This window comes from Ceratina calcarata, unplaced genomic scaffold (genome assembly GCF_001652005.2).
Source record: "Ceratina calcarata isolate Rehan_Ccalc_2016 unplaced genomic scaffold, ASM165200v1 scaffold117.2, whole genome shotgun sequence".
Classification (NCBI taxonomy): domain Eukaryota; kingdom Metazoa; phylum Arthropoda; class Insecta; order Hymenoptera; family Apidae; genus Ceratina; species Ceratina calcarata.
In genome coordinates this window covers 583,981-609,301 of record NW_017132657.1, presented here as the reverse complement: position 1 = coordinate 609,301, position 25,321 = coordinate 583,981, and the positions used below count along the sequence as shown (strand labels likewise).

The following is a 25,321-nucleotide window of genomic DNA, read 5'->3' as shown; positions in this document are numbered from 1 at the left end:
CCGTGCGGCCGGTTGACGCATAATTGTCGCAATAATAAGCGGGCAGTTCAGATAAATGAAAATTATTACAATGCGCATTGATAAACGGCACGCTCGCTATACCGAGCGCCCGCCCTCGAGCGCACGTGCTCTCTCAATTAGATCCTATCGCTGCGCTCTCCTTTTTCTATTTCTTTGCAAATTATCTAACCGAGCACGGCGCGAATAACCTCCGTGTTGACAATCATTTTTACGCGATTTGAACAATGGCTTGGAAGATAATCATCGTTGTGACAATGGTGCATAAAGTACGACGCGAACGAATTGAATGTGACAGTCAAGAATTATCATAAAGTTCAAGCCATCCTTTTCGAATATCTTTTACAAACGTAAATAACATTTGGTGTTTAATTATCCTTCGAATTTTAAGATTTAAGAATTGATGATAAGCAGACTCTGATTACAAATAAAACATTTATGGTTATATATTTAAATACGTGTCTCTGATAGATTATTATTTTAGTATTTAAACAATGGAATGTGCATTGATATTTTTATGTTGGAATAGTCCTATATATTACACGCAGTACTAATAATTTCTGCGAACTCAAGTGCGAATACATATGTATATTAAGAAGAGGTTTCCGTTCCAGTGAAATAGAGCTTTAAAAGACGGAAATGCTAACATTATTTCCTGGTAGTGCGGCAACCTCTTTATTCGAATTTTAAATCTGATCCTTGGTGAAATTCTTGGAGAAATGGAGAACGCCTTTCAAAGCAGTCTTCTTCAATTTATTTTATCCCAAGCCTCTGGTATAGCTTTTATGCTTCATGTTTTTTATGCAAACGTTCTCAAACCATGTAATTTCATATTCTCTATTTAATACATACATACCCGTGAAACAAGGGAAATTTGAAGGCAAATTAACGTGTGAATCCGAGGTGTTTTATAGAATAACATGGACCAACAATTTTATGAGGAATTATACAGAAAAATATTAAGTGCAAACGTTTTATAATTTTTGTAATTCTTAATAAGCTCATCGTATTATGTCAGATGCCGAAAATTGGTTATCATTCGCATGTATAATACATACGACATTATCTCTAAGTAGTACTGTTCATTACACTTGAAGGAAGTTTATCGTCTGATCGTCAGAGCGAATGCATTCGCCTCATTCTCAATGGTCAAAGAAAATGTTTGATCTCGCGCAGACATGGACATAACGTGGACTTATTGAATTTTGATTTGAATGATGCTCACACCTCTGTACCGTTTAGGTAATAAATAAATGACACGAAATATTCCGATCACGGACGTCAGATTACGTCACTGTTCGATATCGTTATAGCATAGATTTATGCGGGTTAGTGACGTCGACGGTTGTGCCGTGATCCGAATGTAACGACCAGTAGACCCACCCAGATTTTAAGGATTTCCACAAACCAGCCACATCCGTTCGGACGACCATCTACCATTAAATCTTTAATTCCTGCGAGAACGGAGTAACTTCAATTTTTGTACAACTACATCTCGGTCGATTACGGTTCTACGCGCACGTGGTATAGTCGAGACATAAGAACTCTAATATAATAACAGAGCTACCTGCACTTCCACTACTTATTGTTAGGAGTCATAATGTCAAGTTGTAAATCTAGTGACGTACCGATATAATTTCAAGTCGTTTATTAGTTATAGTCGGTTATTAGTTAACCGGACTCAAAATATGCATCAGCAACTTTATTAGTTATAAATAATTATTTACACAAAAATAAGTCGAGTTTGAAATTTTTTAAAATACTTTTTATATTCCTCTGATTGATTAAACTATTAAACGACTCGAAAATACATTGGTGCAAGGAGTTCACAATTTGTCGTCATGAATCTTATTGTTGAAATTGCAAGGGACAGCAACCCTGGTTTACCCCGCCTCTTAAGTCTACAACCTCTTTTATTACGGGTTTCGAGTGTACTCGCGTTACAGGAAACAGGTAAGAGGGAACGAACGGCAATGTAAACGATTCATGTACTACGATGACGATGTAATCTGAGCACCGTATCGGAAACTACGATAGTAGTCGACAAACGGCGAATGTGTTACGAATGTTGTCCGATCAATATAAATTGCTGACTGGAAATGTCGCGACACATTACGTAAAGTTCAACGATTCACGGCCGGGTACATCCACGTGCGCTCACCTCTCTTTCTCTCCCTCACTCTACCACTGTTGCCCGCTATAACTAAAGACCTGACTACCCAAAAATTGAGGGATCTAAACGAGAATTACCTCTGCAAAAATTATCAATTATACATAAAATAATATATAGTATGAATGAGTGAATAAATCAATGAATGAACGAATGAATGAATGGATAGATGAATGAACTCCATTTATTATTTCCTAATACGTATTAGTAACATTATTTCCTCTAAAGACTAACTAAAAATTTGAAAATAAATCTAAATTGCAGAAGAAGATCCATTAATTATATAAGAACTTATTAATTCAGCTGTTTTATGCGAATTTGTTTTTCACTGGTCATAAATGATTGTTTCTTTTTATTACGATTGACTTTGAATTAAAAATTCTTGATATAGGTCTTCAAGGAAGGAAAGATACGGAGGAATACATTCAGCTGATTCAACGATTCTATACATATACGAGTGGACTTCGTTCGTTTCAGTTTCTGAGTCATTTGTATGTTTGTAGCATGCGCTGTGCTCGATAGTGAAAAGACGTTGTTTAAGTTCGATTACCGATCGTTTTTTGTTCTATTTAACGACGACCTAACCCCCCCCCCTCCCCCCGTTATCGGAACGATTCCAGTTATTTGCTTTCTGTGCCATTAAAACGAAGATATTGTATTACGGCGTGATTTGTGTCAGGAACTATAAAAATATCCTGAACCACTCCTAAGGATGGTTTAATAATACGATGATTTTCTCTGTAAAACTCACGAGAGCGCATAAATCGGTTACGTAAGCCTGAGTGAAGAGAAAGAAATAACCTCGGTAGATAAATCGTCCCGATAACCCCCGCTCTTGCATAATTCCTGATGCATATTCTATCGTGGAACACTTTTCATTCAAAGAAAAAGCAGGATGTCGGTTACAACGATCCATGAATTTCAGCTTTGCATCTTCTCTTTGTATGAAAGAAATAGCAAACAGCACCGTACGATCCATCAATAAAGTTCGATAATAATAAAAAGTATTTGCGATTCTGTATTCTCTCTTAAATAAATACCTCGTGAGTTTCATTCTATTTGTGGAATGTTGAAATTAATAAAATCGTATGCAAATAATTTATAAAACTGTAGGAACGAATTTAGAGTCTGTAGATGAGTTGTATTGTACTTTTTCGAGTAAATTCATTGTTATGGAAAATTGGAAATTGTATACTTTAGCAATGTTTCCAATCCAAAAGCGAGTTTCCGAGCGAATAGTTCTACAGTTTCAATTTGGATTTGTACCGATACGAAAAGTTTCCTGCTTTAAAAATAGTTTTTCGAGTTTAACAAGCCTTCGACGAGGAAGTTTTTAAATTTGTAGAAGTTTCGATTTCAACGCTTGCATGTGTGTATCGAGAAGCTGTACCATTTATAAAACTTTACGATTTAACATATCCCCGTTCCACCATCAGCGGTGGTCGATTTCGAACTTCCGACGCGGTTACTGTGCAATTTACTTGTCAATCCCATGCGATTTTAATCTACAGACATTTAATCAACTTCCTGATTTTGCAATGAAAAATTTCTGATTTCCAATTTTTCGATAACACCTGTTCACGGGTCGTGATTACAAAAATTCTCATTTAAAAATAATTTCAATTCTGTACTACAGTGTAATAAAATTTTTAATATTTCTAGAGAACGTTTTCAGCCACTCATCAATGATGAATTGCAAAATATGAGACACATGCTAACAGATTATATTTAAGCAATTTTTCCACATAGATGTTAGATATTACTGCGGATAGAAAAATCACTGATAAAGATTCGTTCAGAAAACAACAACGTGGCAACTCTTAATGATCACACACGCAGCTGCTTGTCATTCCGTTTAATCCTCTGGTATTTAAGAAGATGGAGTTGCATTAATAGTTGATAGATGCACATTTAAACAGATACGACATAAAACACATTCCTGGGAAAGAGTAAAAATTGTATCGGCACTTTCCTCCATCGATAAACTACTGGCACAACGCGACGATTGTTCCACCCTCATTATGACAATGTTCGCAACTGGAACTGCTGCTATCGGAACTTCTCGACTTTAATTGTCGATCGGAGATAGGAAGTACAATTTACATTTACGCGGAGATAAATATTCAGGAGCGAACATTTCCATAAAAAGGGATCAGGCTTCCCTACCAAGGAATAATAAAAAATCCTTTATCGGATTCGGATTTTAAGAATGTTGAATGGAGTTTCACTGTTACTACTTTGAGTTGAACATCCTTTTGTTAGATAGCAGTTTTCATGAATGTACTTTTAATTATACATTATTTACATGACGCAATGTACGTGTCATTAATAATTTCAGAAAATGAATTTTCGAATTAAATACTTGTCACGTCAGGTGCAAGAGTTGCACGAGGATTTTAACCGAATGATTCGTTCAATTTTACTGTTTATTCATTACATTTCAACCGTGACATGTCATAGATATCTAGCATTACCTAACGACCGCAGTAATGCTGCTCCAGTGTTTATATGATATATAACCGTAGATAACAAATAAAAGCGTGTTAGAGAAAAAACGAGTAGCTGTGCGGAAGAAATTCTGCGAAAGCTGATAACGGCTTGAGCAATCCAATAAATCTCGGGTCATTAATATCATTAATATAATTGTATGTAAAGATATTAAAAAAAAACCAATAAATTATAAAAAGAAGCAAATTCATACAAGACTTGTTATAAATTATTTAATTGCTACTTTCTCTCAGATAATACTGTTTATTGGCTCAACAATTGTACAGAAAAGTAAATTATCCCAAAGAAAAATCGTAGGAGTGAGAAAATGCTTGAAAGAATGAAATCACAATTAGGGGAGAGAAAGGAATCGTACAAACGCGCGCGTCCACGAAAGAACCTTCTCGTTTCTCGACACGATTCTTAATCGTTCCTTACCGCTGGAACAAACGACGAGGGTGGGTTATATCGGTATCGATGCGCTGCTCCCCTCGCAACCTTCGACCCCGTCGGCTCCTTTTGGCTTTTAAGCCCGGCACAAGGATAACTATGTTCCGCTCGTCGCTCCTTCACTACCCCATTCTGTAGTAATCAAAGGATATAAAGGGTCGTGTCGGGTGTTTGTTTGGCCCTCGAAAATGCGGTAGTACGCGGTATTCGCAACAGGACTTCCAAGCATGCCGTCCACGCGATTCCTTTGACCTGAACAAGCTTTTGCAGTGAAAATCCGTAGGTAGGACAGTAAAGGTATATTTAGACAATTCTAGGAAACGAAAAGTTGACGAAGGGACGGAATTAAATTTCGCACTTCTAGCTAGATAAAAATTTGTCAGAATTATTTTTCAGTAGAAAATTAATTTTTATTAAACTGCTGTTATATTAAATAAAATGTTCTCACGATAAATTTACCGCAACGATTCTTCCCGGATTTCATTTCTATTCAAGCATGATTACGCAATTTATGCTTTCGATTGCGTTACGTGATTTGAAAAGAGCTGAATGCATTTTGTATGGAAATTTCATAAATTTTTACATGTCCGTTGGGAATAATAGGTCATCGGGAGGATCGACTGTCGATCAAAAATAACTCCCTTCCCGTTCCAGTTTTATTTAATAAAAAAATCATGCGATTTTTCGCTGCAAATCTGATTGGAGAAGCAACGTGATTTGAGTACGGAATGAAATTTAAGCGGCAAAGAATCGTTTGCCTGGCTTGGACTCTTGACTCTCTAATGTTATTCTTTTCTTTCGTTTACTTTTCTAACGAATCAACGGTCACGGTGTTATCTCTTCTATACTCTCGACGCACAACTCTGTACCAGCATTCGTTATGTGCAAAATTAATATTTTTATCTATAATAAATTGTTTACTCCGAGAAACAAGCACTTTGGCCTACTAGTTTTTTAATTGATTTTTTTTTATTGTTGGATTAAGACTTCCGTCAAATACGAATATAATATCTGAATTTTGTGAAATATAACTTCAAACGATTGAATCTACTTCCGACTTGCAATTAATTTATTCGATATTTTTTCAAAACGTTTGCACTAACGAGAGATTCCACGAGCATCGTCGACGGTATGGTAATTGAGTGTCCACGTATTGCGCCGGTGCAACGGGTCATTATGCGAAACTCTCGCATTGACAAAACAATATTCTGGACAGGGACGACGCGATGACATGGCCGAGCGCGGCCGCGAAGTGTGGCACACAATCCATTTCCGTTACGGTCCCCTATCCGGTAGCCGGATTATGTTAATAAGTGCGCTCGCCCGCCGGCCGGCAAAGGAGTCCGTGGATTATGAGCAGAATGACATTTTTCAACGAGCTGAAATTAGGGTAACGTCATTTGCACGTAGGCAGTAACTATTCGTGGAAAAGATCATTTCTCTGTGACGCAATAAAAAATTATTTCGATCTTATCGCAAATTCGATCTCACATCACGAGAGTCGAATACCGAAATTTCGACATTTTGCAAAATGAATATTTACGTAATTCTCGTTGTACAAATTTGTCAATCGGTAATCATTAATTTTTTGCTCATTAGTTAAATTCGTTTGCGATGTGCTATCTGTTTCTTGATTAAATAGTAACGCCTCCCAACGATTCTTTATTAAATATCTTTTTTCAAAGAATCGTGATAATAAAATCAAAAACGAAGCATTAAATAGTTTCATCGCGAGCGCAGCGCTAATGGCCGGAGATAATCGTGATTTGTTTGTCAGTTAAAGTTCGAGTTTCTTTTCATTTTGTCGTCGGCTCTGCGCGCCGATGATTAATCCATTTCCTGACAATTTTCCATTTAAATTTGACCGTATCTAAACACATCTATCTTGTCATACATAATATTATCTGGATACATGTTTACTCGTCGAGCTCCACGTATTCATTCGACTCGTCGCTCTGCAAATAATTACGTCCCTTTAAACGCGGGCGTAGCTTCTACACAATTTTCGTGCGCATTATTGTCTCCTACACGATTCACGCGAATGATTAATTTTAATCCACGAAAATGTATTTCATTAAGAGGATACAATAATGCAACACGATTTAACTGGTAAACGTTCAAATATGTATACCGTCCATCAATATGATATTAAAATCATTACGAGCATACAATTCGACCGATTACGAGCACAAAGTTGAAATAATTATAAAAATAAATGCACGTATCGCCAATAATAACGTAATCGAGGATTCTGACACTCATGTAAAAATGAACTGGGATTCGAGATGCATAAACATTTTCAATATCACTGAGCTCGGCCCGATTAGTAGAAACCTGAGGTTATCGGAAGCTTAAACTTACTTTGGTCGCGTGTACAGGGTATTTCTGAATTATTTACATAACGCTTTCAAAGCGACGTTCCACACTCGGAAACGCTCGCCGAGTCTTGTGTAAAGCTTCAGAATTTTAGATTTAGACGATATTGTACGAAACTTCATTGAAATCCGACTTTATACCAAAATCAAAGGCATAAGAAAAAAACTGTGGATATTTATATTGTAATATTGATTAAAATGCATTATCATAAAAATATCAAGGTTTTATTCTAATAAACATTAAATGTTACTATTATTGTTCATTCATTTAAAAAAAAAAGAATTTTTAATTATATGAATAAACCGCCTATTATGGTTATTAAGAACTTGTATAGTAATTTTCATGAGAGCAGTTTTGAGGATGCAGGAAAGAACCAAGTGCAACGTTGTGGTTTAATCTATTTTTCCGGTATGCGGTAATTAAAGCGACGCTGTGTTCAAACAAATCATGAGAAAACAGATAAAAAAAGAAGAGTCTCGCATCGCTTGATAAGCCGCGGGTCTCCGCGGACCAGGGAGAAAATAAAGGAAGAAAAAGAAAGAATCGTGATTGCATGTGACACAGGAGTATCATAAATCGATTTATCTCCGGTTCGACTAAAACGTTAAATTCGCGATATTATATCCTTTTATATCCACCCCCGAGTAGAATCTACAACAAAATTCGCGGTATGATCACTGTTTTTCTTCTGCGTCCCCTGTGTCGACTTTTCATGCTGGTTTAAACAAAATAGCTTCCATTCGTGTATCTGTTAGTATATTCCACAGTTGCGTGTTCAAGTGTTCGTTATCAATACTTTAAGATCGATAAAGATGAAAATATAGTACAAGAAACGTGTTATTATAATTAAAATTGTTGTAATTAGGTTTCTGCATTTTTTATTCCAGAAAAGGAATACGTCTCTTGATAAAGTTTTATCTACTAATTAAACAAGATGTACTGGAGATAGGAAAACCGAAAAGGTAGCGAAAGAAATTTATAAAGAGTAAATGGAATTGTAAAGTTGATCAAACTTAGCAGTATTAAAAGCGCAAGATATATCGCTATCGACGGTGTTACCCATTAATCATGTCGGCTCGAAATAAGCTCGTACATGGAAACGTGTCGATGTAAAAATGTGAAAACTCTTTGTGGAGATGAACAACTGTGGGATGATTGCACCTCAAACGTAAATTGTATTTTAATTGTATCTCCTCCCCGGAGAGAAACGAAACGCCCTGGTGTGCAAGCATTAACATGAGACCAGATTTCCCAGGGAAGTATGCGTGAGGTGTCATACACGAGGATTCGAGTGGTTTCGTGGGTTAATCAATTTTAATCGCGGCCTTGATTTTTTTAATTCAAGAATCGTTCAACAGCAGAAAGTGAATTTACTCTTGTAAAATCTGTCTACAGAATTCTGCTGTGCACTTTTAAAATGTGATAAATGAAACTCATAAAAATAATAGCAAGATTTAAAATGAATGAAATTGAAATATTAAAAAAATGAAGCTACTCTCAGTATTCAGATAAATGAAAAATTAAACAACTTTCATTAAAATGTAAATGAGAAAATTTCTAGGAATAGTATTCACTAGAAATGCGATATCAGTAAGACAGTATATGACTCACAAGCAGATGTTGAGCGTTTCATAAAAATCTCTGTAAAGAAAGATCGAAAGAAATGAAAACTGATGCGCCGAGACGTCGTATCACGCTTTTTCACCTATGAGCTTTTCATCTATAAATCTCGGCCTTTCACCCAGCACCGTCTCAAGATTCCAGTTGAAACGAGTTTATTCCTTTTCAAATAGACACAGGGAAGGACGGAAGAGAAATGAGATGCCAGGAGTTGCATAAGAGTTTCAGTAAATTAATTAAATTTCTATTATATACACGGAAACGAGATTGCGAGCGAGATTTTCTGGGATGTAAATAGATAAATCGCTACGTTTATGCTTTTCTTTCTTATTCAGAGTACATTCGGATGAACAGCTTTAAAGAAAGCGGAAGAAATAGCAAGATTAAGAAAAGTGTAATATATACAAGATGAACAAATAATTCATTGCAGCGTGACGGCAATTAATAATAAAACAAATGATTTTCAGTTAGAAATAAATATATAAAAATATAAAAATGAACTCAACCCAATAAGACAGTAATTTCTATTTCAGACGATTTATCGATTCACCCGGTGTAGCTTTACACGGAGCCCGGCAAATTAATTAAAGTCGAATTAGGCAAAAAATCGTGCATTTCGACCGGGTCTTTTTTAGTCGAAGGTTAACGAGGTTCTGCGGACGATTCCTCGACTTGTACGACCCGGCCGCAATGCAATTACGTCCGGAACAGTGAGGCATCCCTGTTGCGTTGGAAAAATTGTCCCGTGCCTCTGTCCTGCTCCCTATGTATTATACATACATACATACATACATGTATTTAGCTCGTTCGGTGCTCGCGTTACAACGTTTCGGTTTCCTTGGTGAAAATCCAACGACGAGACGTACACGAAAGCAACGTCAGAGAAAATGTTGTTACGTCGTGGCCCGGGAAAGGTAAGGCCAAAGGGAATTCTCGTGTTCTCGTTTAAAAGAGTCCCTTCTACCGCCACCTGGCTATAAAAATGTCTTTTTGATACAATCTAGCCAAAGTGACTGCACATTAATAATTACAACTTGCGCGTACTTTTTTATAAACATTTTGAAAAGCCTTTGTTCCTCTCACGAGATTATTGCCCATTCATTTTTAATTTAATTCATTGTTACGAGAGTTTCTTATTTTGTAATGTTTTCATATCGATACTAATCTATTTCATTATTGTATGTGAACTCACACAATAACATGGAATTCATGGCCTTGACGAAATTATCAATGATTAACAATACACCGAGCACGAAGTTATCTGGGAGTAAATATTTCAGTGACTTCGGACCGGCACTAGCAAAACGAATTTTATCGTTGCACAAATTTGTACTTACACAAACGGTATTAGCAGGTCTAACTTATCTCTTCCCAGAACGAGTCATTTATCAAGCTCTAAAAAATGTCGCAGAATTATTAGGGTAAGTAGTATCAAAGGACCGTGAAAGGTCTGATAACTCGGACTGAATAAGGAAATGATTAGCTTAAATTTAAACACGGTTCCCAGAAGAGTTATAGTTAATTTTGAAGTTACTTCAATAATGAATTATGTATACGATGAGTAACAGAGTTACTGACCACTACCACAAATGGACCGCGGTTTCCCGAATATGTAATCTCGGTGCCGGCCCTTTAATCATGCAACTAATTCCTTGAGGATTAAACTTCTGCAACCTTTCAACGATCTGTGTATACATATAATAATGCACAGAATGTCGACGAGAGAAGTAATCTACTCTGGCTGTCCTCATTTGATTATAAAATTCTATCTTGAGAGAATGTTTTAAAAATTAGAATTTTCACTGTTATTCTTAATTAAGAAATTCAATATTTCGTTTTCGTTTTGTATCTGTTTTTAATACTTCGCTTTATTTTACGTTAATACGATTCAATCATTTACTCTGATTCTTTATAATAATTTTTAAATGAAATAATCCAATTGTAATTGTATTGATCTTCCCATCTAGTTCATTAAAGCACATCTGCACTTTAAAGAGAGAAAGACACAGTAGATAAAGTGATTAAAATTGCCAATAAAAACCGAAACTGGATTCTAATGTATTGATATACTTATTTGTTAGAGAGAATGACGAACGCGTCTGACACACAAATAACAACTGAGTAGTGACTAACCGAGCACAAAGAGTTTCCCGAATGAGACGTGCGACGGTAATGGATAAACGTTCAAGGAACCCAAGTTGTGTTCGACTCCCGCAACGATCCGATTAGAGTTTTCTCTCTACTTGACTTAGCTGTTTCCTTGTGCGGGTCGGTCGGCCAGCCTCAAGATCTCGTTATCTCACAGTGTCAGCGTGATGAATAGAATACACACGAACCGTATGCCAATGTCCAGCAGCCATGGGGACACAGAAGCGATGACGAGCTAAAAAAGAGGGGGATCGCGAGAGCATAAAAGCACGAACGAAGAAAAGTATCGGTGCTTTTGTGGTGTTCACTCGTGGCCGCATCGTGTCCCAGCTGATAGACAGTAATATTGTGCGAGAGTGATACAAGACCCGAAACGCTTTTGCCTACGGGGACGTCATGGGGCATCCACCTCGACTCGCGGGGGCGACCCTCGCCTGCCTCTTACTACTGTTCGCGGTTACTGAATCGGCCGGTGAGTACTCATCCGACTATCTAAACCGCAGCCAGGCGGGAGAAAATTAGAGTTTTCCTATGTCCACCAGCTGTTCCTTCACTTAAAAGCTTGCTTTCTTTGCTCGGGTTTCAACATGATTTACAAGCTTTTAAAACAGCGGAAAGAAAAGATCGACGCGAAATTCGTAGAGATTAAACATCTTCAGTTTTGTAAAATCTGCAAACGAATAAATAGGAACTGATTCCGTCGCAAAAGTAGCCTTTCGCAAATCGAACGTTTGTAAAATGATCAGTGGCATGCTCATGTTTGCAAAAGTTTTTAAAACTCCTCCGTCAGAGGAAAAATTCCATCGCGATTCCCCTGGACGAGAAAATTAAGAAAATAAATAAGGAACTATCGTTAAAACTGGAACACTTTAATCGAAGTTGGTATATTTGTTTTCTCAGGATATTTATTTAATAAGGGTAGAAGCATTTTTAAATGACTTCGTATATTTTGCGACGGAATCCAGTTGGGTGGATTTAATAGAAAGAGAAGTACTCACGTTTATTTAGGGAAAATGTTGCGTACCACGTTGTACCCAAGTTATGGAATCGTGCAATATTAATAATTTATGAGCCGGAGACGAATTTCGCGGAATTGGATGAGATATCAAACTTTTGAATATATACATATTCCATATTTCGCCGGTTCTTACATTCGAAATGATCAAATTGGGAAATAGTGAAGCCGACAATATTCTAAGATATTTGTTGACCCAATAATCCGTCGAAAATATATTAAACATATTTTCTCTTCGCTATATGGGACGAAAATGGAATTGTGTGATTCGTGAAAAGTTTTGCAATCGTTATCTGAATAGAAATTATGTTATCTGGATACAAATATTAACAATATTTGCCCAGTTTGTACCATTTCCGCTGACAAGCGTAACAGGCAAAGGAGTGTAATAGAATTTTGAACGATGTCCTTGTTTTCGCAAGAACTCCCTAAATGCATTAACCGAAGGTTTCCTCTCTATTAAACGAACTTATGTTTCATACTTATAAAATGGTTTCGAGTTTGCTTTACAAATTGCATGCTACGTAATGTTTCCTACTTCAATCTAAATTTCTTTACTTTCAACTTCGCTTTCAGAATGTTGAATTTTTCGAAAGAGAAAATACGTCGTTTCAGCTTGCCAGAATATTTTCTAACAATACGATTTTATCCATGTCATCGTGAGAACGATTTTACCTTAGATTCTATAGTTGTCGGTGGGTACAAAAGTTTTTTTAAGGGCCCGATAAACAACAACTCCGTGTCCCATTACGACCCATCAATTTTTTAACCCGCCATACGCCGGGTCTCCCCGTCGCCAGTACACACAAATTTAAGGCTCGTTACACGATCACAAAACTTTTTACGTGCCGCAGAACGGAACTTGGGCGTAGAGGAGATTCGAAAGTGGCGACGGAAAATATTTTTAACGGTGCTGATAAATTCGATTTTCACGGTGCGACACATCGACACAATGGGGCGAGAAGCACCCCTACGCGGCAACGGAATTCCGTTGGAAGTTTGTTCACCGTATCCCAGCCGCCTCTAGAATGCATAGAACTACCCCTTTGCAGTCTCTCGGGGCTTTGCGCGCCCGGACCGGGTAAATAAGTTCCGCCCTCGCGGATAGATACATATCTCAGAAAAGTTTGCGCTGTGCATCGGGGCCAGGTATAGTCGCCGGAAGAATACTACCGCGGTTGCACGATAGTATGGTAACTAGAATGGATAGGAGGAAGCAGTGAAATCTGTAGGGCTTGATAAAATATTTGTGCCGGTCGGTGAAGCTGGAACTTTGACAGATTCGCATCTTCTATGTTGTCGCCACGAAATTTTGTTGCACGCAGGACGTGCATGTACAGAAACTCTTAAAAATTGGATGAACGATAAGATAGAAAATGATAAGACAGAAATAATATACGAAAATGATAAAGAAATACATCTTCCACTGTCATTCAATTTTCTTCGATATGCAAAGAAGCTATACTTTTTTACATGACCATCTATCTAATCTGTCAAATCTCCAGCGAGCACAACAGAGATATTTTATGTTAAAGAGATCGTAATGTACGAATTAAATTATCATGAACAAATTAAAGTGAATTTCACGATCAGTAAATAACGATAGAAGGGATCAACGAGTTTCGAAGCTCAGCTCCCGTGTCACAGGGGTTATTCGCCGTGTCAAGGATAAAGAGATTAAAACTCGACAGACGGATGTCGAAATCCCAGATTAATTATTATGAACGATAGGATTCGTAGAGATTACTGTTTACGGTTATTGAGAAACTTCGATTCTGGTTCGGAATCTGTTCACGTTTTGCACCGACGTGCTGATATCCCTTCTGTCATTGTATAATCTCGCCTAAGTTTTTTAACAGAACGTTTTATAGTTTACAGTTTGCTATCATTTAAATTTTAAAATATATTTTTTATCTGTCCTGTCAGTTAGATGATGTTATTTGTTCAGTTAATGATTCTAAATTCGCTTCAATAATCGCTAATAATATCCATCTGTGTAGGCATCTTCATGTTTTGCTAACAACGTTGTTATTGAAACTCCACTCCATAACACAGAGGATTTTTCTCTAATTTTCTGTTAAGAATTTCTCTTACCAAGATAGTACATCGCTTCGCTTCATAGTATATCTGAGTTATTTTCTAATAATTACAAGTAGAATAATTGTATTATTAAAATCAATTTTGGAGCAGTTCATGTAATGCAAACACAGATAGTCTGCGCGACGTAATAGCAATTTCCAAAGCAACACAGATAGCGGAGTTCGATTCATAACGATTATCTTTGACCCTCGTAAACTCACTATTTTTTCCCCCCTTTTGCGAACAGTTTCAGTCGGTTGAGAGCACGTGAACTTTGAGACCACACACTTAATCGACGATTCTTTAATGAAAATTCAACAAGAATACGAAATAACAAAAGATATTAACGATTAAATTTATTTTCGCAAATTTACTCTTCCTTAAATTAATCTTCCCCTATTAATTAAATAAATTCTCTTCAATTTATCGTCAACGTTCATCTAAGTTTTTTATGAGACTCTAAGGCTGATAGTTTTCCATTGAATTATTGTACGCTATTTCTGATGGAACGCTTTCCTCTGCCTGCCTTTCAGCATTTTTTTCTCTACAGCCGTAACGTTTTTCCTTATCTACAGCAGAACTTATCCGTGACATTTAACTTATTATTATACCCTTGCCTGTACGGAGCGCACAGTGTGCGTTTCTTGACAATCATTAGAGACGATGCATCAGGGAGAAAGGTCTTTTATCGTGTTTCGCTGTACGGCGACCGACATCAGTGTTGCGTGCCTGCTATCTTCGCCCCTGTTGATCGTAAAATACTGTATAAACCACTTCACTTATCAGGCAGTAATATCGAGAATGAAATTCATAATTTACGACCGCGGAGACGCTCGGCCACTGAATAACAACTAATTCATTTGTTGAAATTAACGTTTCCCGTAGCGATTAATGACAGTGAAATCAATCGACCTCCATCCTCGCAGCTTTTTATAATTCATGAATACATATTTTGCATTGCTGTACCATTGAAATACAGAACACTTGTTTCTGCGAATTGCCTGCATTTCTTATAAGAAGTTTTCATTCGCAGGAAAAATCTTTTCTAAAAGAAACAGGAATAAGATTGATATTCTCATGTCTTGCACTCTTTTAAGGTGTTTTTAAAAGAGAAGAGAGAAATGCCTCGTCTATTTTCGACTGAATTTTTCAAAGTTCCATCTCGGAAATGGAATGCTACGGATAGATATACGTAGGTCGAGTCTCTGAGGAATTCGTACAAACCTGGTTCATTTTCGATCAATGCCAAAAGTTTCAAAAAGGAGGAATCAATGTAATTCTCGAAATATTAAAATTCATTAAAAAATCATTTTTCTGTATTTCTTGGGGTAAATGATTTTTTTATAAAAATGATTTACTTAGGATACTTAGGACTAATGAAGAAAGTCGATGATCCTGTTTTAGTATCCGTTCAAATTGTAGTGAAATTAGAGACATATTTTCATAGAACATCTTTAACGAACGTGCTGTTTATAATAAAAACAAGAATTTTAATTGTCGCCGTTGCGACTGTTTACGAAACCTCGTTCCTGTTCCGTGGGACGCGGAACAACAATATCAATGATGTAGAGCTTCCTCCACTTTACACGTTACGGTCCCATTGTCGACGAAGTTAGATGGGACGATGATGGACAATGATTAGGCCCGCGAGTTCTTTGAATCATCATCAATGGCAGGCCGTCGTTATTGTTGTCCCGCTTCCGCGAGCCCGAACCGGACAATGTTTAAAGTTCATTACGCGCCCGGTTTAAAACAATAGTACCATGTGCACACACACACACACAGCGGGAAAACATCTTCAAACTAGTATTCTCTTTAAACAATGAACGCAAACACAAATATAAACAGTAAAATACGAAGGATTTTGTTGAGAAATAAAAACAGGACAATATTTTTTCCTCTCTGTTTCATTATTATATATTAAATTACAGTAAACTACATTTACTTCGTTTATAGTGTCGATCAATTTCATAATGCATGATTAAATAAAAAAATATTTAAAAGGACGATCAAGCTTTTCTATATTATTAATTAAAATGCCTGATTTATAATTTGAAGTTCAGGTTTATTATAAGGAAGGCGTTTCTCTTTAGAGATTTGGCTAGGGGATAGTGGAAATTAGCAGTGGCCCGAATTTCCCAGAAAGAAAGCTAAAATCGGTTGGCCGTGAAGGCACACTCGGCAATTTCGCCTTAATCAGAATTTCATTTTCCTCCAAGGTGTAATCGTGGAAAATTAGAAAGGTCAACTTCCGAGTATGCTGTGCTCTCGGACAAAGTGAACGCTACGCAGGGCCGGTTGTAACGGAGAGCTGTTAATAACGCGTGTCATGATTAGCCCCATTGAGATTTTCTCTTCTACGTATGCTCGCCGGTCCCAACTGATTCATCAGACTCAACGGGAAACCATGAAAAAGCAGTTTCTTCCCGGTTAAGGACAGTAGTAGGCGTCTATGGTTTAGCAAACAGTATTGTTGATAGATACGTGACGTACGCGCGGAAACTTCGTTGCATTTTATTTCCAGGAGAGAGTTCAAGGAAATATTCGCCTACGTTCGTTTCCGTTCGATTATCGCCCTTGCCGCGTGGCCTCGCTTGAAAAATTAAACAAGTCTCTTAAATGCGATTAGCTCGCGCTAAATAACTTACTAAATAAGAGCTTCGAGTCGCCGTTTGTTCCAAGAAGTACAGTTCGAAGGATTTAAATCTGTCGTCCTTAATGTTGATTAATTATTTTATAAAAGATCGTCTTTTAGACCAAGTACCCAATTTGTATTCTTCTTTAAGAAATATCATAATAAATGATTGATGCTTTCTTTTTTCATTAGTGATAGAAGCATTTGATATTTAATTATTAACGCGGGGCTTGGATTTTTAGGGGGAATTGTGATATAGTACACAAGAGACAAGGGACCACGCAAACGAAGGAATAAAAAGCACTTACGCGTAGACCGTGACTCCCTTAGCCTCAAAATAGTTCTTCTACAAGAAGCATTGATCGTCTTACATATTGCAGGCCTTCACTAAAGCGATTAATCAAAACAATGGAACTTGCACAATAGTAGAATTGTTTAAGTCGTTGTTCTCGACGGAACATTTTTATTTTCTGAAAAGCTCTCGGCATGTACGCTTCCAAGCGGGAAATCTATCATTGGATGACAGAAACTGGAGTGGATCCCGTTGAAAACCCGTCTCGAGTGACTCGATGCGGTGCAAATGAATTTTCGTCGCGACTAGATGACTGCAGGCAGACGACCTGTTATAACTGTCGGCGATAAGCGGATGCGCAGCCGTGTAGTTTTCCACGCGGTGAACACGCGAAAGCTCGCTTGAAACGATGCGATGTATCACGGAGAATTATAAGTGGCGTAAATTACAGCCGAACCTCGGCGCACTCCGCTCGGGCTTAGCCTCACAATCTGACCCAACTTTCGTTTTAAACGACTATAATTCCGGTAATGAAGACACATTGCGCTGAATAGCTAATCGATAAAGAGACCAGCCTAATGCTATCGTTGCACAAACCTCCCTCGCTCAGTGTTGCATTTCATTCACAACTTCTTGAAGTTTTCATACTTCGGAATTAACTTTCATCTATATTTTTTTGTTTTGAATAATCTTCAAATATTAATATCTAATCATTTAATAACACGGTTTCAAATTTTGTACTTTAAAAATTATAAGAAACAAAATAATACGAACTTGAAAAAATGGTAGACGATTTAAACAACTATACAAATAAATAAATTCTATTAAATTAAAATATAACTTAAATACTAAAACTCAAGAGTATTCTTATTTTGTAATTGCGAATGAAATATCATAATCAATGCTACTTAGATATTCGTAGATGAAACATAGAATAACGATCAATGATAATTGTTTCACCGATATAATACTGAAGATACCTAAAATCGTCTGAACTTAATGCACACATGTATGTACATAATATTAGTATATGTACATAACTTGCGGTACATAAGCGGCTGGAACGAGGTCTATATCATTGAAACGATTACAGGTCCCCCATGTTCAACCGGACATTTGGTAAATTGATCTGATCTGAACGTCCCTACTTCCCAATAAAACAGACAAGATATACGGTCGGTTGCGTCGTCATATACACCCCCGTTGAAAAAAAATCTTTGATCAGTCATTGCATTTGCTCCCAATAAAATTGGGTAACTGCTTCGTTTCGTGCTTGATATTACAAACAACGTTGGTACAGTAGCAGTTTCAGTAAAAACGATTTCAGATTTGTGTATATAGAATATTACAGAATTTTCAGTCAGTCATAGATATGATTAGACGATAAGGAATAAGTAGAAGACAATTTTAAATCGATGATCGTAATTGGAAATTACAAATTTAAACGTGTTTAAGCTCGGTAATTCGTTTTTATTCATTCAGGGGCCCAAAGAAATATTGTACCGTGCTGTTCTCCCGATTCCATAAGCTGCAAGATTTCTACCATCATCCTCCGCGTTGCGAACATTCAATATTCTTGAGTCTTATCCTGAAAGCTCTCGCCTGCAAGGCTCTTATCTCGAGGAAATTTCATCTGGATGCCTTATTGTATTGAGTCATCCGATCAGCGCGCGGCGCTTCCGGCGCGGAGCGAAACACGACACGAAAACGGGAATGGCTCGGCATCGCGTGGCGATCACACCAAGAATTTCCAAGGGACTGAAATTTCAAGCACTGGAGAGTGCCCGCGCGTGACACTTGCAATTTTCATGCGCGACCCCGCGGCGATTACGCGACGCCGAGCGAATCTCTGATAATCGGATGATGGAAGAGCAATTGCAGGGAGAGAGAGAGCGAGAAATTGCGATTGCGGTCGCTCGATTAATTTGCCGCCCCATTCGCGTAGTCCTTTAAGCCTGCTGCACGTTGGAAACCCTTGCGGAAGTCAGTGCCACCGTTAAAAAGAAAAGCTTCGTTTCAAGATCGTGTCCCGATTCGACGAGAAAAAATTGCTTATTCTCCGTTGGTCACTAAATTGATAACACCGTAATTGAACAACGCGTTAAGAAAAAGATATCCAGACATTTATTTTTATGTTACTTCTATTACGTCAATTAGTAATTGCACAAATAATGCATTTGTATAAATAAAGTATAATCAATGCTACTTAGATATTCGTAGATGAAACATAGAATAACGATCAATGATAATTGTTTCACCGATATAATACTGAAGATACCTAAAATCGTCTGAACTTAATGCACACATGTATGTACATAATATTAGTATATGTACATAACTTGCGGTACATAAGCGGCTGGAACGAGGTCTATATCATTGAAACGATTACAGGTCCCCCATGTTCAACCGGACATTTGGTAAATTGATCTGATCTGAACGTCCCTACTTCCCAATAAAACAGACAAGATATACGGTCGGTTGCGTCGTCATATACACCCCCGTTGAAAAAAAATCTTTGATCAGTCATTGCATTTGCTCCCAATAAAATTGGGTAACTGCTTCGTTTCGTGCTTGATATTACAAACAACGTTGGTACAGTAGCAGTTTCAGTAAAAACGATTTCAGATTTGTGTATATAGAATATTACAGAATTTTCAGTCAGTCATAGATATGATTAGACGATAAGGAATAAGTAGAAGACAATTTTAAATCGATGATCGTAATTGGAAATTACAAATTTAAACGTGTTTAAGCTCGGTAATTCGTTTTTATTCATTCAGGGGCCCAAAGAAATATTGTACCGTGCTGTTCTCCCGATTCCATAAGCTGCAAGATTTCTACCATCATCCTCCGCGTTGCGAACATTCAATATTCTTGAGTCTTATCCTGAAAGCTCTCGCCTGCAAGGCTCTTATCTCGAGGAAATTTCATCTGGATGCCTTATTGTATTGAGTCATCCGATCAGCGCGCGGCGCTTCCGGCGCGGAGCGAAACACGACACGAAAACGGGAATGGCTCGGCATCGCGTGGCGATCACACCAAGAATTTCCAAGGGACTGAAATTTCAAGCACTGGAGAGTGCCCGCGCGTGACACTTGCAATTTTCATGCGCGACCCCGCGGCGATTACGCGACGCCGAGCGAATCTCTGATAATCGGATGATGGAAGAGCAATTGCAGGGAGAGAGAGAGCGAGAAATTGCGATTGCGGTCGCTCGATTAATTTGCCGCCCCATTCGCGTAGTCCTTTAAGCCTGCTGCACGTTGGAAACCCTTGCGGAAGTCAGTGCCACCGTTAAAAAGAAAAGCTTCGTTTCAAGATCGTGTCCCGATTCGACGAGAAAAAATTGCTTATTCTCCGTTGGTCACTAAATTGATAACACCGTAATTGAACAACGCGTTAAGAAAAAGATATCCAGACATTTATTTTTATGTTACTTCTATTACGTCAATTAGTAATTGCACAAATAATGCATTTGTATAAATAAAGAAAAACTTGGAATTACAAATATCAGAACTCATTAATTCAGGAATTATTAATATAGGAAACAAGAATTCGAAATACAATTAAATTTTGCATTCACCGTCAGGAGATTCTTTCATAAAACATGTTAAATGTCTGCTGTTTGAAGTTTGATCATTTACAGTACTTCTAAGTAAATTATTAAAGTCCTCGAGGGATCAAGTGTTCGTTGAAAATACTTTAATGATATGGGAACGAAAAAGGAACGTAGGAAATATTATGAAACAATGAAAGATTCATTCTCCCCTCGACGCTGTCGTGCAGTATCGGTAAATAATAATGGTTTAAACAACCACGCACGTCAGGCAAAACAAGAATCACTTACTCGAGGGGGAGTATACTTAATCAATTTTTACAGAGTGTTAAACTTTTTGCTGAAATTCATTCTGGAGGGTGATTTTTAAATGAATCAGTAAAGTTCATTCTACCTATTTAACTCTAATAATATACAGAACTACAAATCATTTCCATCTGTCTATACCTCAAAAGTAGATTCTTATCAGAAACTGTGTCTTGATTGATATCATATAATACAGAAATACTCTACTCATAGTTATAACTCTTTTTATAACTTGCAAAGAGACAAAGAGCTTTTGCTTTCTAATACACAATATAAAGGAATTAGTTAACAATTCGGGTAAAAGAAAAGAAAATGCTAGGACAATGATTATACGGACTGAAGTATCTGATTGGGGAATAGGATTGAACGACACCGAGGATCGGTATTAATTCCAATCTTCTCTGACCGTCGCGACGCGGCGGACTCTATTCTAGCTAAATCCAATCTGGATCCGGTAAAAGGGAAAAATGGCGTGGCACTACGTGACAGGAAACGTTCAGAAGACCGGAGGAACTCTTTATCGTAATTTATCATGACCTTTCTTACAAAAGAGTGCCGACGTTGCGTTATTTACCTCATGGGAGCAGTACCAGCATGTACCATTCCAAAATAATACCAGCGTCTTCTGAAATTGCACATAATGTAGAGAAAAGAGGAAATATTATAACGAACTACATGTCGTTCGCGTTCAATTTTGTAGTACAATTTTATTAAGTATACACGGGATAAATTGAAAATTATTATTTTAAATGATTGGTTTATCCATTTTATCATTTCGTGTACGTTAGAGATTTGTCATGAGACGTACATTTTAAAATCCGAGTGATATTATAATTAATGATAAATTATTTGAGATGGAAATTTTTAATGAACTCGTCATCAAATGTATAAGTTTTAATGAATTAATTATTCTGGGAATTCTGTTTTATTGAAATAATATAAAAATATAATTTTGTTAGGAAGATTGTTTTTCCACGAATGCCTTTTTTCATTAAAAATTGAAAATCGCACGAGTTGCAATTGCTAAAGTAGCTATCTTCCCGTTCCAGCATCCAGCTGGTCGACTAAAAATAAGCGTTTCAAGATCGGGGGTCAGCCGAGTCAGCGATTATCGCGTTATCGGCGTGACCTTACTATGAGGTTCAACCTCCCTGCATAAATACGTCTCGTTTTCTTCGCTCCCCGTGGTATCTCAATCGGAGCGCAAAAATGTTATCGATTGTAAAATGAAGTCAATAAGATTTTTTATCTTGGTCATTTGACGGGCGCGTATCGATGCACCACAAGGGATCGGGTGTTATCGGTCGCGTAGTCTTTATCGCGACCTTCACCAACCTCGGAAACTTCACTGTTCAATAATTACAAAAATGATTAGACGAGAAAATGTTTATCTCAGACGTTTCTAACTATCGTTCATACGGAATGAAGCAAACAGAAACAATCTGTACGAACTGTAGCTGATTAATTATGGTACTTTCCATTATGTAAAGCTGGAAGGAATCAGAGTGGTGAGTACGGTGATAATAAAAAAATTTAATGAATTCTGTTAAGCCAGTTTTTTAAATATTAAGTTCAAGTGTTCAACCTCGCTAAGGTAGATGCTCAGGAGATTGCTTAACCGTGAGAAAGCAAAAAAATGGTTGAGATAAAGAGAACAAAATGAAATGAAGGCTGCACGATAAAAGAAACAAGAGTTATTAAAAGTTCTTACGCAAATGAAGCCGGCGTAAGCCTGTTAAGCGTGCATTTTCCTATGACGTTATCAACTCTCCTACATTATTATCCCGTGCAAATCTACATGCTGGATAAAGAACAGGATAAAAGTAGCTCGACGACGGTAGCTTCTTCAGCGTGAAAACTTTTCATAAAACCCTTCGCCATGCATATTTTCCGCCCCGTTTATCCTCCTATCTACCGCTCGCATCACCGTACTCTAATAAGTACTCTTACCCGGGGAGGGAAAAAAAAAAAGAATTTCGTTTAATTTATTTACGACATAATCGTCTCATCTACTTCCTGGAACGTGTCGACGAAACGTTACTACAGGTTTCTGCCGTTCCATCAAGTACCCGCCGCGCGACGCTATCAGATATTGACTCGACGACGCTATCTCATCTCCAGTTTGCAAACCGAGTTACCGAGATGAAATTCGAAATTTCACGCACGACGCCGGTGATCCAACGATAAGCCGCGTTCTCGGCCGGAATTTCGATCGAGCGAGCATCTTCGCACGAAAGATGAAGCTGGTTCTTGCGTTTCTTTTTCTTCTGTAGTCGATTTATCAGAATGGACTCGAGACGAGCCGGGATTTCGGTCACGCGCCAAAAACCTTTAAACGACGCGAAAGTTTCATCGCGTGCCGTCCATCCCGTAGGAACGAAAGAACGGCCCTCGAGGGAGTCTAGAAACTCCGTGGCCAGACCGAGGCTACTAGGCCCACGATTAAACGGTAGAGACGGATTAATTTCGATGAAACTGTCGGCGAACGACGACGCGACGCGACGGGTAGAACGGGTATTCGTTTCATTGTCTTCGTTATTATATTGCCGTCGATTACGATATGATTAGCATGGGGTTATTATGTTGTTGCCTCGCCTGATTGGCGTCGTTCCCGTTGGTTATTATGCTGTTACACACGTTATTACAATACGTCGGGCCCTGGACCGGTGTTTATGCGGCGACATCGAAACAAATCTCGATGGGGCCGACTGTATTGACCCCATTAATAAAGAAATTCAAGTGGATCTAAAGACCGGGCCCGATTTCATTCAACGCTGAACCCCATTCACCCTATAATCTCATTACCGAAATTGGCCGACGTCGTCCACAGATGAAATAAATTACGACAATTAAGTTAATTAACACCAATAATGGGAACGCTCGGACGACTGTCTCTGCGAAGTCTTTTGTTGTTATTACAATTCAAATTATTTGATCGATGATCAAAGATTTTGAATTCCTAATTTAAAATATTTCTTTAATCAAACACTGTCAAACTACCCTAATGTGCCGAACTCCTCGTCTCAAAAGCGATAACGTATTAGATAATGACAGAAAAGTGTATGTGAGATGCCTCGCCTCTCACAAGCTAGAAAATATCGATATAGGTCAGAAATGACTCCGGGTTATGAATTTCGTCATTTATCATAAAAATGATAGCTTAATTAACAAAGATGGGTTTGCATTGTAACACAATGTCTTCTTCTTTATGTTTCAGTGAAATGCTCAATTGGCTGCCGTGGAAGTAAGTCAAGTTGAATTTGATAAATCATTAATGATATTCATAACAGAGCAATGATTTTAATCATGTGGTTTTCTCTCTATTTTGATTAGTGCAACCAAACAAAGCGTATCACGAAGGGAAAACGTATGTGTACAGTTTGGACGGTTTGTCGGTGACGTCGGTCACCGACGCGAAGGAAGAAGCATCCCTTAAACTGGCAGCCACCGTAGAAATGGCCGTGAAACCGGACTGCGTCCATCAGCTATGGTTGAAGGACGTACAGATTAATGGCGCGGTAACTGTCCAATTATACTTCCTAATTTTTAGAACCAGATAATAAAACTCATGCTCTACGGTATTTCAATCAAAGTCAAATACAGCTTCCGAAAGAGAAAGTAAAAGACATTTGAACTGATTTTAATTTGTTGAAGATATTTAACTTGGATTAATGGAAGAGTTGATTGTCGGAAGTGTATTTTTAGAAATTATATAAAATAAATAGCACGTACTTGAGTATGCTGATGAAAAAACATGTGTTTCAGGCACCATCGTTGCCGGACATCGAGAAGTACACAGTCCAATTCAATTACCACGATGGTCACATCGACACGGAGCTCTGCACGCAACCGGGTGACTCCCAAGCGTCTCTTAACATCAAAAGAGCAGTTGTCTCCATGTTCCAATCGGCTATCATGCGGGAGAGCGGTTTTACGACACACCACGAGGTTCGTTTCCTGAAGTAATTCGTTTAAATAAATTCAAGTCATAAATCGCTACTTCATTAGTAACTCGATGACAGACTTCGGTTCTAAACATGCTTCTCAGAATTCCTAATTTATCAAATCACGTATGTCCTTTTCCAATTCGACACAAAAAAATTCCAAATCACTAATGCAAACAGTAATATATAAATTGAATATGTTCTCCATTCTCCTGTCATTATGAC

General features: G+C 37.7%; 1 protein-coding gene and 1 long non-coding RNA gene across 2 annotated transcripts in view; both read left to right on the top strand.

Moving 5' to 3' along the window:
• Positions 1 to 11,573: 11,573 nt before the first annotated feature.
• apolpp (retinoid- and fatty-acid binding glycoprotein apolipophorin) overlaps positions 11,574 to 25,321 on the top strand; it is a 31,517-nt gene continuing 17,769 nt past the window's right edge. The window contains exons 1-4 of the mRNA XM_018024003.2: positions 11,574 to 11,741; positions 24,370 to 24,396; positions 24,486 to 24,670; positions 24,918 to 25,100. Of these exons, the coding sequence (XP_017879492.1) occupies positions 11,666 to 11,741; positions 24,370 to 24,396; positions 24,486 to 24,670; positions 24,918 to 25,100 (471 nt within the window). The 5' untranslated portion in view covers positions 11,574 to 11,665. The remainder of the gene's footprint in view (positions 11,742 to 24,369; positions 24,397 to 24,485; positions 24,671 to 24,917; positions 25,101 to 25,321) is intronic.
• LOC113464293 (uncharacterized) lies at positions 19,498 to 21,799 on the top strand. Its single transcript, XR_003389131.1, has 2 exons — positions 19,498 to 19,597; positions 19,682 to 21,799. It is a non-coding gene; the product is annotated as an uncharacterized LOC113464293 (long non-coding RNA).